The 13157-nt window shown below is 37.2% G+C and overlaps 1 protein-coding gene across 1 annotated transcript; it reads right to left on the bottom strand.

The window, feature by feature from the left end:
- Positions 1-778: 778 nt before the first annotated feature.
- On the bottom strand, positions 779-12770 carry LOC140160123 (acid-sensing ion channel 2-like). The gene is made up of 7 exons (XM_072183401.1): positions 12327-12770; positions 10675-10773; positions 9431-9581; positions 7783-7842; positions 6964-7129; positions 2275-2366; positions 779-1208 (listed from the first exon to the last, which is right to left on the bottom strand). Exons 1-7 carry the CDS (start codon positions 12768-12770, stop codon positions 1087-1089), a joined length of 1134 nt encoding a protein of 377 aa, XP_072039502.1. The 3' UTR covers positions 779-1086.
- Positions 12771-13157: the final 387 nt, after the last annotated feature.

Raw genomic sequence — 13157 nt, 5'->3', positions numbered from 1 at the left:
AAATTTCAATAATTCAGGTTTCGTAAGGCATTTGATAGTAGTAGTTGAGAATCTAAGTATCTTTACTAGTTTGGACTGCTGAATTAAAAAAGGCGGTAAAAAAGCAAGCGTTATTTTGAGTATATGACTCAACTGCATTTTTACTCGGCTCCCCAAAGTAGTCACTGAGTTCTTATTGGTCACAAGCCAGTGATTTTGCAGTTACGAGTGGACTAGATGTTGATTCAGTTGTCAACTATATCATTATGAACAAATACCTCATACTTTTAATCTAGTGCCATCTTTCAAACTGTATACTTTATTTTAATAATCATGTAGAGCATAAATAGTGATTAACTCAATTGATAGTTTTTGGTTTTTTCTGTCGTGTACGACGTAACCCAGTTCAATCTGTCGAGCAGCAGGGGGGTGAATGTATATTTACGTGCTGGTCACCCCAACATAGTTAGATAGTAGCGATCCCTACTGGTTGTCCATCTTGTACTCAGTCAGATTGGATAACGGATCCCCAGCATTAATATTCTATCAGCTGCGCATGCCATGACAAAAGGAACCAACTGACATTTTGGCAAAGGTTTTACCTACACTGCAAAAACAAGTGTTTATATTTAAACACCATATTGTGTTTATCAGAGCAACACTTAATAAACACATAATTCATGTTAATGGTCTAACACTAATGTTCATAAATTAACACTTGGTGTTATATTACAAACACTAATGTTTGTAATATAACAGCAAGTGTTAATTTATGAACATTAGTGTTAGAACTATTAACATTAGTGTTAGACCATTAACATGAATTATGTGTTTATTAAGTGTTGCTCTGATAAACACAATATGGTGTTTAAATATAAACACTTGTTTCTGCAGTGAGGGTGCTTAAGGGGAGTGATATTTATATCTTAGATGTCCAAGCAAACCAGTATCTCACCCAGAAAGCAGAAAAATGCCCTACTCAAAATACGGCATCCTGTACTAGTCTATGGAGACTAGTCACGGTTTTTGCACATTATCGTTGCAAAAGTCTTAAAAACCTATACCGTTACTAACGATTAAAGGATAAGCAGCAAAGCAAAGTGTCAGTTATTTTCGTTCACCTCTGCTCATGACATATCTTAAAAACAGTACAGTGGAAAAATCCAGGAATTCGATAACAGTAATCAAACTCATTCCACAAAGTAAGCCAAGAGTCCCACCGATATCACCTATATTAAAAGACAAAACGAAATGTATATATATTATGAAAATTATTATCTATTGTTTGAATGAAATTGGTGCGATATCAAAAGTTGCAACATCTATTACTGGTAAAAATTTACGCTTATTATAAATGACAACCAGGCATAATGATCTCCAAATTGAAGAGACCGCGGTCAGTGCGGGGTCTTACTCCTGATCAATAATCTTTTTGAATTAGCAACTTTTCAAATCGCACCATATTTCATTTCAACTGTTCCGTACGTCCAACAAGGTCAGTGACTACTTTTTGTTAATCGGCTATTTGCACCAGATGTGATGGTATTGTGATATTATGATAATGAATATTAATCATTAATAGAAGTTGAAAGTCTCAGGATTTCGCAATTAATGTCGCAACTTTTTAATCATTATGCAAGACATACAAATCCATATATTTTCCGAAATGCATAATGTAAATAAATTAATATCCAAGGTGCATCCTATACTCTAATCAGCTCGTAATAGGCGGGACGACTCATGACATCGTGGATTGATATATATAGAATGACGTACATACACCCAGGCGCAGCACTTACGCGAACTGCGCTTTGCGTATTGCGCGACTGACGCGCGCTTATGTGAATTTACGCGTGCTTAATTGGGAGACTTTATTGACTCTCGCAGTAACAAAACCCGACAAATTCTTGATTAGGAGCTGATCATATATATAAGTGATTCCGTGTGAAAATAATGTGCGACCTGCGGTACGATATAGGTTTGCTTGAACTTTCAATACATCCCAGGAAACACAGACGTTTTACAGAAAACGTTATAATGTCGGGTTATATAAAGGGTGTAAAACGTTCTTACAATATTCAGAAAACATTTTTGAAAATTGATGCAAAAGATTCTAACATAATGTTTTTAATAGTTGACTAAATACTTAGGTAGGAAAGTATTTGCCAAACATAGTTTACCCAATTACATTTGACAACATTTTAATAATGTCGTTGTAGTGTTTTTTAAATGTTTTCATGACACTATGTGGTGGTTATTAAAATAACCATCACATAAAAGTTGTAGCCTACTTACTTCCCAGACTAGCTGAATCATATGAAGGAAACTGCTCAACGTTCGTGTAGCTAAGCTCTGCGTAATAGATTTTCATTCGGAGGAGATTTTCCCTGAAATTAAAATTATTATATACAATAACAGTTGAAGCTGATTTCAGAATACTGATGCAGCAAATTTCTATTTGCGCGAGAAAAGAATCACGAACTTATATCAAACTTGTCTTCGTAAAAATGGAACCGCAACAATAAATAATCATTTCGATCTTCAATGCGGACAATAAAACATTTTATTGTTTATTTTCGTATGCTTTCCTTTATTGTGTTGTTTTTGTTTACATTGAAAGGGTAATAAAACATATGAAGACAAACCAATAATGCGACGTAACCGGGGTAAATCCCGAGGTCACCCACCCATCCTCACCCAACTATCAATTTCTTATGTGAACTGTGCAATGCATACTGCAGTTACTGTCCGTTTTCCTATACATAATACACAGTGCTCTTTCCCATTGACGCGTGACCTCTACAAATAGCCTACGTTAAAAGAATGGGGATATGCCTAGTTAACGTCGCTGTGTGAAAAATAACCGGCCAATATTAAAAGTACTCTTCTAAAGTTCTAGAAAATATAGTTTTGTAACATGTCCTAAATTTTTAGCTAATTTAGATGTTTGGAAATATTCGTACTTTGGTGTTTTAGTTAATGTTATAGGTAATAGTACATTGCCTAGTTAACGTCGCTGTGTGAAACATAACCGGCCAATATTAAAAGTACTCTTCTAAAATTCTAGACAATATAGTTTTGTAACATGTCCTAAATATTTAGCTAATTTAGATGTTTGGAAATATTCGTACTTTGGTGTTTTAGGAATGATATGTAAACGACAGATAACACCAAAAAATATGAAGAAATTATTTCCAAACCGTGTTAAGTCTGCAAACCACCAGAGTTTTGTCTCATTTCGTAAACAAAAGCCCACACAGAATTGTTCTCTAGCGCTCGCTTTATAATCGTTCACCCAACTGAAACTATAATCCCAGCCATTGCTCCATTGTACGTGTAAAAGCAGAAACATATGATGTGTGTATTTAACTAGAGAAGATATGATTTAATAAGTTGAGCTGCTTTCAATGAGTGTTATCTTGGTTTAATAGCTTTTAATGGGGTTTAAGTCCTGCAAAGGTCGAATTGAATTCTACTGTAGACATGACTGCATCATGGTCTATTTATAAAAATGTTATAAAATATTTATTTTGGTTCTTTCTTTGCATGTTCTTCCCCTCTTTCTTTTATTTGTAAAGTTTGTGCAATTTTATGTTGCAATTTAGGTCAGTGTAAGAGGGTGCTCGCTTTAGGCCTCTGGACCTTATATTCTGTATGTTTGATTTGAATGAAAATAAAATGATGATGATGTAATATGTATGGTAATTTTAAAATGTTTATCATTTATGCACGGTTATTGCCTTGTGCTGGATGGTGAACATGTTTGGCCTTTGTGGATAAGGGCTGAGGGATTCTGGCTATTTACGTAGCTCAAGCGTGCGCATTGATATTGTGATGACCAGGGGCGTAGCAAGAGCATCCGGGGCCCATGGACAAGGAGCAGTACGGGCCCTTTTAACCAGGGCGGGATTTAGCCTACCTTATTGGGCCCTGGGCCAGGCCAAAATTTGGAGGACCCGAACTCACGTGCCGAGGAAGGTATGTGCACTCAAGTCAGTGGCCAAGTTTTGGTTTAACTAATGGGGACTAAGGGGACTAACATATTTTGTTCAATTCAATTTCAGACTATTTTGGCCCCAGATCAACATAACTTTTGGTATTTTAATGTGCGCGAAGCGCGGAAAATTTTACAATTTTGCCCTATTTTGACCAAAAAACATGCTGTGAAAAGAAAGATGCAGAGGGCAATTTTGGGGCACCCAAAATTTGGGGGCCCAAAATTGGGATCTGGCCCAATGGTATAAAAATCCGGCCCTGCTCTCCATTATCAGACCTTATTTAATTTTCGCTTTTGTGCTCGGGGCCCCTGAACCCTCGGGGCCCATGGACTTCGTCCACCCTGTCCCCCCGCTTGCTACGCGCCTGGTGATGACCTACAATCCCGGAAATTTACCCCCTCCCCTTCCCCACCAAACAATGTTGGGAGAAGATATGGTGAAGATGAGCATATTGGGCATGCCAAAATTGTACGGGATAGAAGGGACACCATTTCCAATAACAGTCTCTACGCAGGACAACCGATTCTTTTGTTCTGCTTAGCTCACTCAGTCATTTAATGAGGCAATACAAACGATCGAATTTGGTGTTGAAATGAGCAAAATTTTGAGTTACACCTTTTCAATGTAAAATTAATTTTCTCGGCCAAATGAAAAGCAATAATTTTCATTTTTTCAGTAAATGTCAGGAAAAACTGTAATGCTTGATGCTGTATTTTTTTTTCAAATCCTAGTGTTAAACTTAGGCGTGAAATTCAGTCATTTAGTGTAAGATTTTCGATTTTGATAGGCTTCAACTCTGCCCGCGAGCCTTTTTGGGGATCAACCTTTTAGCTTTTCAAAGTAATATAGTTTGCTAATGAAGGATTTTTCCCAACTTTCTAACGCACATCACCGTGAGCAATATATCATAGTTTTATCAGAATTTCCGTTTTGATTTCACCATTTTTTATTGCCGGCTGAAAATTTTCAAAATCCACGCGTGAAATCTGAGGCTAATATTAGCATTGTGGATCGATATCTCTGGGTGCCCGGCCTGGCTACAGTGTTGCCAGAACTTCAATATAACAAAGAAGTTCCCAGGCCTAGCGCTCCTATGACACTGATCATGTTATGAGGATCTTTCATCACGTAAGTGATTAATTATTTGATTTCATCATCACCGTGATCATTGGACCAATGTGTTGAAATTTGCTTCTCCTCAAAACAACTTTGCCCAACATTTGGTAAAAAAAATCAACAATCTTACATCTTACAATTGGGAAATATTTTAATTTTTTTTTTCATTTACAAAACATAAATATTACGCTGTACGTTTTATCAAGCAAACTTTTTTGAACACACTTCCAAATAACCTTCGTAACATCCACAGACTTTCGTTATCAATCTTTGTAAATTGATTGTTTTTATGTTTGTTTGTCAATTTCGTGCTTTACGCGCTTTGAGTTCCTCATCGGAAGAGATTGTGTCTTATAAGAACCATTCATTATCATTGTTAATTTAAACAGGTTTTTGTTTTTAAACAAAAACCTGTTCAACCAATTAATTAAAAATTGCTTGCCTAAAAACAGAATAACTTGGATGTTAATACTTGACCTAGTGTTTCAATTGTCATGGAGGTGACTGGGTATGGCGCCTTTGGTTAAAAGGTTAAACATGGAAGTTTATAAAAACCTATTAAATGACCTAAAGGAAAAAACATTTGTGGCAACAATGAGCCTTGTATTGAAAGTCATGGTTAAAATGTGTTGAGTACCACCCTTACCATCCCTACATACACCCCCACTACCCACCTCACACACCTCTGCACCCACCCCATCCCCATAGGCCTACATAATATTACATGTATACCGTTACATGATAATATTTATATATAGCACGGCTATAGCTATACATTTAGAAAGTAGGTCCTTTAGCGCTAAATTATGACAAATAGGCCTACATGTCCAATTAAAAACAAACCCGAACACTAGTCCGAAGGGTGTAATGAAAATGACAACCCGCGATGGGGGGTCATACAAAATTCACCTGGAGATAGGAGGGACAGAAAATTAAAATCCCCTATAATAACACGCTAAGTTTTCTAGGTTTGGACAGTGGATTTTCCCATGGACCTCATCCTAGGTAAATAAATAATCAAACAAACAAACAGACAAAATGGTTTTCATAATCATGGAATCCATAGGCACTATAAATTGAAATTGCAGGCTATCACGGGAGCAAATTTCCAAAATTCACCTCATTTACCAGAACACCCAATTGGGGATTTGGGCTACCAAATCGCTGGTCGGGCAATCCTTGCTTTCAATGGAAAAGCGACCTGGATGACAACAATGGAAATATCGATTATTTCTGCTGGTTGCTCTCGAGATAAAGTACTGAGTTTGACATTTTCGGAGCATGAAGGGAAAAAGGGTAACAAAAAAAACACGGAAATTCTGACAAAACTATAATATATAGACCCACACGATGTGCCTTACAGAGGTGGGAAATATATTTCTTTAGCCAACTATATTAGTTTGAGACGCTAAAAAATGAATTCCGTAAAAAGCTCGCGGGCGAACTAAAGGCCTATAAAAATCAAAAATATCACACTAAAAGACACAATTTGATGCTTAATTTTTACACCAGGATTTAAAAAAATGTATATCCAAGCATTATGTTTTTAACTGACATTACTGAAGAAAAAAAATATTGCTTTATATTTGACCCGGAAAATAAATTTCATAGCAAAAAGGTGTATCTCTGAATTGTGCTGATTTTAACATGTATCGATCGCCTTTTAGCGCGACTAAGCAGAACAAAAGAATCGGTTGTCCTGGGTAGAGCCTGATAAGACCTTAAAATTGTTCAAACAATAATATTTCTAAGATTGTAGTTTGGATCTCATACGCACAGGACTTCGAGTATCGAAGTGATCAATAACTTAAGCCCTACTAGAGTATGGTGTTAATCTGTTATTCTGTAAAGTATTCTTTTACTAAAATACCTTTGTGAAGTCCTATTCGGGTAGACTGGATAAATTTCTTTTATGTCTAATGATGCTGGAAGTCCAGGCCAATAGCTAAATGACAAACGTCCTTCGTAAGTTTCAGATGAACACGGTATGTTACAATTATTACAGTTGATGTTACTATTGGTCTTGGTAAACTGTTCTAAAAGTGAAAGAAAACCAACAAAAGGCTATAAGGAATCCCTGTGGCGGCGGAAGCATTAATATTTAGGAGAGGGCTGAGCATATTTTTATATTATACATAATCTAGTATATTCTTAATTTGCCACTTCTGCTTTGACTTTGAGTTTTAGGGTGCAAAAGTCATCAATTTCATATATTTTTAGCCCAAAATGAAGGTAAATTTTTATATTTGATTAGCCAGCGCACATTGAGCGCAAAATGGTGCAATTTTACCCTATTCTGACAGAAACGCTGTTTTTCTGGCTAAACAGGAAGGTGCACATAACAATTATTGCTTTAGTTTTTCCTCTATTAAGATATTTATCGGGGGGGGGGGGGGTGCCCATGAAAAATATAGGGGGGGGACGTGTCCCCTGTGCCCCCCGCTTCCGCCGCCTATGATAAAACCGTTATCAAACAAGAATATTATGTTGTAAATTCTACGATAAACGTGTGCAAAGTAGCAGATTTGAAATTATAATAAATATCAGTTACTTCTTTCAAGAGCAAAAATAATTAATTCTTCCGTTATGTTTCATGCTTTTTTGTTTGTTTGTTTGTTATTATTTTTGTAAGATCTGTAGTTTAAGACATATTTGTATTAATATTAATGAGGTAGTGGGAAATACCTACTATCTTGTGGAATCGTGCAATTAAATATTTCTTCAGGACTGCATTCTCTTTCAGACGACTCTAAAATAAATTAAAAAAACCAAAAGAAAACAAAGATGATAATGAAGCAAATTAACAGAAACGTATAAAACGCGTGCCACTTCATCATGCAAAAATTGAAAATTGCAAAGATAGGAGGTGAAATCAATATTTTGTTCAAAGAGAGACGTTCAGTAATGACTAAGTGAAAACTGTTACGGTGGGGCAGAGTGGCCCTGACAAAAAAATGAAAGAAAAAGGTGCCCCTCTGACAAAAAATGAAAGAGAAAATCAGGAGGGCAAAGGAAAATAAAAGGGGCAAGGACTCCCTTTTCTACCAAAATTCAGCCCGATCATGGGCCAAAATAGTGTACAATACACAATTTTAAAGATAACGCCATTTCCATCTTGATAATGAGCGAAAATAGTGTAAAATACAAAATTTTTGCGCGCTAGGCGCGTGCACATCGTCCCAATAAAGCTTTTTTTTAAAGCTCGAAGACATACAGTCTCTACGTATTGTATGATGCAACTGTAATATTTTTTCGTCTGTGCCCCCCAAATTTTATTTTGCCCCCGACCAAAAAAGCTGGCTACGCCCCTGCACACACGGCACAACTACAGTTACTCTTCACAAAGAAAGTGCAAAGATCAACATAAAAAAAGGAGTGAGACAGGGAAATACAATCTCGCCAAAGTTGTTTGGACTAAAAGGGTGTCAATATCAATGGAGAGAAGTTCAACCATCTCGGATTTGCTTATGATATAATCATCATAACAGAGAGTCTGGAAGAAATTGAAACCATGCTCAGGGAGCTCGCTGAAGCTAGTTAGGAATGTGGCCTCAAGATGCACATGCAGAAGAAAAAAAATAACAGGACCCCTCGTTCAGCATACAATAGTTATTGTCAATGGATGTAACATAGAAGAAGTCAGCCGGAAGGAAAGCAGTTCAGCCGGAAGGAAAAAAAAGACAAGGGTAGGGAATAAAGAGAAGAATCAAGCTCGGATGGAGGCAATATGGAAGACTTAACAATATCATGAGACGAGATATACCAATTTGCCTGAAAAGGAAAGTGTTTAACTAATGTACAATCCCAATTATTACATACGGGGCTGAGACATGGATGCTTACTGCAAAAATGGAAATGAAGCTACAAGCGGCACAGCACAACATGTTAGGGAGTACCTATAAAGACAGGAAGGCAAACAAATGAGTTAGAGAACAAACAAAGACTCAAGACATGTTGGAAACAGCTCTACACTAAAAATGGACAGTACACATCAATAGAAGAACAGACAGCATCAGGAACAGTTTAACCCACTCATTTGCACGTAAAACTAACCATGTTGACCAGGTAAATCTAACTGAAAGAATTAAAATGATACACAGGTTTTGTTTTTTCAAAATCACTTCCCATGGACTTGGGTGGGTTTTGAATTCATGTATTCAATTGGTATATCAAGGCTAGAGATAGAGCTACCTGGCAGAGACATGCTGAGACTTTCGTCCAGCAGTGGACCGACAATGGCTGATGATGATGATGCTCCAGCTCGCACAAGGTCTGAAACGAAAGTTTACAAAATTTGAAGGGGCAAACGATTCCGGGCTATTGTTTCAAATAATTACCTTTTGGGTAGCGATAGTCTCTGCATCCACATACTCTGGTCACGTGATCAACCTTGCATTCATGTAGACAAAGCGGTACAGTGTATACTTGAGAATACTTCAAACCCGTATCGGTGCAATTTGGCGAGTACGGATGTGGTTTCGATTTCGACTACAATAGAAACGAGAGTGTAAATTAAATGGAATTTTAAAAAGTATATTCCCAAATTCTTTACTCGTTAACGTAATATCCAACATAAAATATATAGTATTATCATCGCCATTTCGTCACAATCATCACTATCAAATCATCATAGTTGTCGTCGTTCTGTGATTAGTGTGATTTGAAAATAGTATATACCTTGATGTAAAATTAGAGTTTAAAACTGTTCGAGATACTCAATTCTATATTTCTAAGCAACCATTTCCCATCATCAGCTGTAGTAGATGTAGATCGACAGACTGAGATCCAGAGATCGTCTTCTACACCTAAAAGTAGCCATCTGGATAAGAAAGAGGGGGCAAAAACACTCAACAGAGACGAGTGAACTACTTTCTTCCGCATATTTACGTCCAAGTCCTAACAGCGCCATCTACGCCAGCCGGAAGCAGCCGACGATGTGCAGGAATTGGTCAATTTGAGAAAGTGCTAAGTCTTAGCACGAAACTGTCATTGAGGTATAACATCAACCCAAATTTTTGGATTTGTATAAAGAAACCTTCAATTATATATTTTACCGACAATCCTGATGAACTTATTTGCGGGTTATCTTCCACACAAACTCCGTCTCAAAGACAATGCGGACATTTTCAATCTCTGTCTGTCGATCTACATCTTCTTACAGCTGATGACGGGAAATGGTGCGGATGAAAGTAGTTCCCTCGTCTCTGTTGAGTGTTTTGGCCTCCCCTTTTTCTTATCCAGATGGCTTCTTTTATGTGTAGAAGAAGAGACATATTAAAGAAGCCATCTGGATAAGAAAGATGGGCCCAAGACACTCAACAGAGAGGAGAGGAACTACTTTCTTTCGCACATTTACGACAAAGTCCTAACAGCGACATCTACGCCAGCTCCATTCGGAAGCAGCCGACGATGTGCAGGAATTGGTCAGTCAATTTGAGAAAGTGCTCGTGACAAGTAACCTCACTGTTTCGACAACAACAGGACTTGAGACTTCAATGACTCAACTTGAGACTCGACGTTCGACTTAACTACAAATCTAATGTCTATTACCGTCATGAATATTAATGTTGAATCGCATTACCTTGATGCGTTTAATGCCAACAAGTGTTTCAAATCCGGGAGAAACCGCAAATCCGGCCTCTTTCATCAATGGCTGTTCCCCATGCGGATGCAACACTACCTATATATGGACAATGATTTTTCAGGTGAGAAGTTGTTTGACATTTTCTTGAAGCCCCGAGCATGCGTCTCGAGGTAAGACTTTGTAAGGGACGGCTTCAACTGGACAGAACCGGCGGTTGAGTTTTGCAGCCGCCCCTAATTAAGCCATCACGATAACTAGCCCTACTAATGTCAAGATTCGTCTACATTATTATTTCCTTTTATTTTCACAGATACAGGTCAATTTCTCTAGTGTTTATTGCATTGCAAAGAAAAAGTTTGAGCATGTTCCAGTGAAATGATTTGAAATTATTTATCAAAATAGTTGCTCAAGAAACTTGAAAATGTCTCATTCCCCATTCAATATCCTCTTGTATCATCCTTTGATCCTTGGTGTGTTTTGTACCTTGTCCGTTGGAGGCATCATTACCTACTTTGCACTTCTTTTTCGTAATACGTAACAAAATAATTCTTGTGCCAATTTTTTTTTTATTAATTTTTTAAAATCTAGATAAAAATATCTAGGAGCCTTTTTTTGTTTTTTAAAAACAAATTTGACCAACTTCACCAAAAATATTTGAAATTTCGGCGAAAATCGGGCTTTTTATGATTTTTTTTTGAAAATTAAGCATTTTTTGACCATTTTTGGTGCATATTTCTCAAAGTTGGTCAAAATTTTAAAAAGTAAAAAAAAACGTCTCCTGGATATTTTTATCCATTTAAAAAAAAAGACCTTTTGAAAGTGGCACCAAAGTTTTCCATATGAAATCCTTAGACATGGGTCATTTTTTTAAATAAACCCTTAGACCATCGAGCGCTTAGACATAGGTCTCTCGTCCGGTCCAGTTTTTATGTTCATAAATCCCTAGTAAATCGGAATATATAATCCACCCCTTTTCCACGAGCATGTCGAGTAAATCTCGATCTTTTCGGGGATTCCCCGATCCGAGTGAGCGTTCTCGTTGTAAGTTCCAACGCTGTATTTAGTACTTGTAGTTAAACCCGTGGGTTGAAGACCATGGCAACCAGCAAAAAATCCGAGACTTTGATTTCGTAGTCTCATTAGAGTCTCTTTATACGGACCGCGGGCATTGGTGCGGAGGGTTCGCAGCATCGTGCTGATCAAGCATTTGTGTAAGATTACAACGCCATTGAATTTGTTCGTCGTGCGTGATTTAAAAAGTAAACACGTTAAAAGAAATCCTTAGACATGGGTCTATATTTTTGAGAAAATCCTTAGCCACGGGTACCTGTCCACGGTTGAATGGCCCAAGGAAATGGGTAAGGTTTCAAGTCTGGAGCCTCACATCCCCGACCAAAAATATCGAGGTCCCCCCGGTGCAGGATGACTGCAAAGGTTGTCTTGTTAACTTATTAACCCAGCTGGGTCATTGTTTGTTTATTTGTATATTTCTTATTTACCATGGATCCATATATAGAGAAAAAATGTTTAAGTATCCCTCTGATCTTCTATATGACATCTGGCTACATGGCAACCATTTTATTGGTAATCTTATAGAGTGAAGTGAGTCAAGTGACTTTATATATAACGTAATGAGTAAAAGCCATTACCTTTATTCCAGCTCCCTGAAACTCTCCTGGTATGTGATCGTCCTGCTTTATATCCAATGTTAACGTCAGACCATTATCAATACCTGGTTCGTTAACGACAAGGGCATCTTCCACCTTTGAAGGATTATTAAAAGTATAGCAAACGCCGAGATCTGTTATCACTCTTGTGAAATTCTTATGTCCACATTCCTCTACGCCGTTCCATCTGCATTCCAACAGCATTTCTTTCGCAGTATACGCCCCAAATTCCGACAAAGCTGTACGTGTCACATTCAAACTTCCACGAGGCGCACCAAGAGTTTCATAATACACCGTCCAATTAAATTCATTTCGATCTTCTTGGTTTAAAGAATAGAGACGAGATATCATGTCTGCAGTGACTTTAACAGACTTGTTTCTGCTCCATTGGTTTAAATTACAGAAGGTCATTGCCGGGAAGGTCATATCCTCGTTATATTCAATAGAATATTTTGTCGAAACTTCAAATTTTTGGTATTGCTGGAAGTGTTGATAAATAGACGCGACACCCCAGATTAAGGATGTGAGAACGACTAAACACCAAAATAATCTGAAAACAAAATGAATGTTCAACAATTATATATGAAATTAGTTTTCATTTTAAACTTTCGATCTCTCTCCATTCACGACATTGAATCATTACTGCATGTAATTGAATAGAAGTGGTATTAGGTAATAAAATGAAATAAGTAATAAAATAATATTACTAGATAATTGCATGTAGAAAAGAGTAGCATATAATATTATAAACAGCCCAAGCACACCACAGCCCATACATAAATACCAACCTTCGAATAACATGGATCTGCTCTC

The sequence above is a fragment of the Amphiura filiformis genome, chromosome 9 (assembly GCF_039555335.1).
Source record: "Amphiura filiformis chromosome 9, Afil_fr2py, whole genome shotgun sequence".
Taxonomy (NCBI): domain Eukaryota; kingdom Metazoa; phylum Echinodermata; class Ophiuroidea; order Amphilepidida; family Amphiuridae; genus Amphiura; species Amphiura filiformis.
This window is presented reverse-complemented; position numbering and strand designations above follow the sequence as displayed.